This window comes from Rhipicephalus sanguineus, chromosome 2 (assembly GCF_013339695.2).
Source record: "Rhipicephalus sanguineus isolate Rsan-2018 chromosome 2, BIME_Rsan_1.4, whole genome shotgun sequence".
NCBI classification, from domain to species: domain Eukaryota; kingdom Metazoa; phylum Arthropoda; class Arachnida; order Ixodida; family Ixodidae; genus Rhipicephalus; species Rhipicephalus sanguineus.
This window is the reverse complement of record NC_051177.1, coordinates 139,748,991-139,752,211: the sequence shown is the minus strand read 5'-3', so window position 1 is coordinate 139,752,211 and position 3,221 is coordinate 139,748,991. Positions and strand designations below refer to the sequence as shown.

The 3,221-nt window shown below is 49.0% G+C and overlaps 1 protein-coding gene across 1 annotated transcript; it reads right to left on the bottom strand.

Moving 5' to 3' along the window:
• Window positions 1–2,236: 2,236 nt before the first annotated feature.
• LOC119381910 (uncharacterized) lies at window positions 2,237–2,926 on the bottom strand. Its single transcript, XM_037649659.1, has one exon. It carries the CDS (start codon window positions 2,924–2,926, stop codon window positions 2,237–2,239), a length of 690 nt encoding a protein of 229 aa, XP_037505587.1.
• Window positions 2,927–3,221: the final 295 nt, after the last annotated feature.

Here is a 3,221-nt window from a genome sequence, read left to right as displayed (position 1 = left end):
GCAACAACAAGACGCCGTCAATGACGTCAAGGCTCGCCGATCGACTGCCTATACTGTGAAACTTAGCGAGAGCGCCAGTGCGACTTGGACCTTCGAGACGGACTTCGTAAACAATGTGTTTGGATACGTGCGCGACGTGTGTGAAAGAGTATGCACATGAAAGACTTGACGCCGCTAAGTAGTGCCATGCGTGAAACGTTGAGTTTAGTGGCGGCGCCTGAGTGGGGTGAAACCGTGGCGCGGGTTTGTACAACGTGCAAGAACTTTCTCGTTAAGCAGAACATTCCGCTCTTTAGCGTTACCAATGGGTATCGTTAACCGGCCATGCCGCCAGGTCTACCGGTTCTGAACGATGTGGCCGAATGTGTGTCATTGGAGCAGCAGTAAGCGTGACAATCAAGCTAATCCTAGACAATCTGGAAAGCTCAGAGTAATGAGCTGAATCTTTGCTAACGCTACGTATATCCTGGCATGGCCGAGCTAAGCCACTGCAATTTTTTTTATATTCCGTGTGGGAAAAATTAACGCCAAAGAGCGTCGTTCTACATGGCTGCATAGTTGGCTGGAAACTTTGCTGGAAAAGCTCTCATGCGACAGGATACACCTTTTCTGTTCGCCATGTTCAGCAATATTGAAAACTACATACGTTTCTATTTGCTGGGCTGTTTATATCTCGATCTGTTGAACAGATTGTGCGTGCATTTCGAGGTGTCACGCACGAGAGCGAAATCGAAGATTTATTAAAGTACTGGTATACCTTGAAGGCAATTGTGGCATGATCATTTGCCATTGCGCAAAACAGAAGCGTGGAACTCTGTTGATAAACTTGGTATAAGGCAATGCTATTAGGCGCATTAAAAAAATTGCAAAAAAAATGTTGCTAATGCTGCATTACGCCGAGCGTACCCTTGCAATACTGTTGGTGAGAAATGGTCACAGCAAAAGAAAAAAAAAGAAAAAAAAACGGCAGATTCCACGCATTCCGGGAATCGATTTCATGCGAGCCCTAGGTATATATACACATATATACATACTGTGTTGCTGTAGCATGCGCTTTAAAAATTTCCGGGATGTGCTATTTCTGACCAAAAGAACATAAAACACTGTGGCGAGGAAGTTTTAATAAGAGTGCATTACGAAAAAAAATGAAATTAAAAGCAGTGCAAAAACCGAACCCCAGCTGTTTACGCGCTGGCAACGTCAACAAAAAAACAACTGTTTATCGGAACACAGCAAAATATTCGCAAATGCACTGCAAGGTTTTGAATATTAAGACAAAAATAGGAAATGAAACAATTAAGTAGTGATGTCAATCATTTTTGATGTCCTATTTTCTACGTACGGTATCTCTTACTAAATGACAACGTATTCGCAAAATAAGATGCACCTTACCTACCGCACGCCAATTCGCCAGTGCGTTCGGCTGCTGGCGTTCCAAACCGAGACATAAATACGTCACGCACAACTTCCAATTACCGTATACACACACACCACTTCGATTAGACATACCACCCAGTTGAACAGCAAGCATGGTGCGCAAGCAAGGTATGCGTCAGCGATCAGTGGAAGGACGCAATGTTGAATGTTCTCGATGTTGTTCGATAATGTTCTCGAGTGCGCTATGAAGTGAACCTGAACACCGACTGCAAAGCTAGCGCAAACAGTCAAGATTCACTAAGAGTTGAAGTAAATGGCATCTCGCACGAAGTCACTACGTTAATGCAACTATGTTTACAGCTCCGGACCTAACGAACACACCCGGCCGTGACACAAAAAGAGACTGATGAAGCCACGAAGAGCGTTCGCGAACACATGGCAACATTCGCCGCACGTTTCATTAGTTACACCGCTTACCGCGCAGTCTATTCATAAATGTCGATGAGTCGAAATCACTTTTGATATCCTCTTGAAGACACACACGCACATATTGCAGTTCTGCCGAGCGTAACACGGCATCGAGGCGAAAAGATCGGTCAGTTCTCAACACACGCTAGCAACGCGCCGGACGGTCTGGAAGGGAAATGGCCGCCGCCGCCCAATGTTGCCAGCGTGCAGCCTACCTTTGCGGTACTCTGAAATTTTCCAGTGACTCTAGTTGGGACGGCACTTCTGCAGCACTGCTGAACTAGCCACGCACCCGTCGCGAACCTCTCGGGAACTGCTGTGAACCGGTTCAGAGTGGTGCAGGTGAATCGAACGGACCTTTTTATGTGAACATGCGTGGTCGGTGTCCATTTTAACCACATGGGCTTGATGTAACAATGAAAGAAGGACAGGTGACAGCGGCAGCAGGGTAGGGGCAAACGTGAAAGCTCACGCCTGGATCCTCCGCGCACGTAGCTCCGATTTCTGGGCAGCGCAGCTCAGTCCACGACTTGGCGTACTCGTGCACGGTCGTCGCTGCCCGCTGCAAGGCTTCCTCCGCCCAGGCATCGGACCCGGCTTGGGTCGTCCACAACGAGATGTCGTCGGCGTAGAATGCGTGGTCCACACCTTCGATTTGCTTGAGCATATCGGGCAGGGGCAGGAGGGCCAGATTGAAGAGCAGGGGTGACAAGACCGATCCCTGAGGAGTGCCCCTATTGCCGAGCTCGACAGGGTCCGACTTCTCCTCCCCTATCCTGGTGGTAGCCGTTCGGTTTAACAGAAAGTCGTTTATGTAGCCGAATGTCTTGCGTCCACACCTGGTCTTGCTCAGATTCTGCAACATGCTCGCATGGGACACATTGTCAAACGATCCTTTTAGGTCGAGGGCGAGTATCCCACGCGGTGCGTGCCTCGTTGCCAGCTTGACGACCAACTTGTGGAGTTGGATCATCAGGTGTCGGGCGCTGAGATGTAAATCGGAGCTGCCCATGATCCAACCGGGAAAACCCAAGAAAGAGCCGCTGCCTGACGTGACTATCACCATCGACGGAATGGCCATCAAGCCAACACAGAAGATTAGGATTCTCGGCCTACTGCTTCAGAGCGACGGGAAGGCACAAGCCGCTGTCACAAAGGTCAAGGCTACAACCTAACAGATACTTGGTATGATTTGAGGGTATCTAACAGAAACCGAGGCCTGAAAGAGGACGATGTCATGCGCTTGGTACGCGCGTTCGTCGTGTTGTGGGTTACCTACTGCGCCCCGTATCTCCAGCTGACAAAGGCGAATAGGGACACCCTAAACACGATACTTCGCAAGGCAACGAAGCAAGCACTGGGCGTGCCAATATACT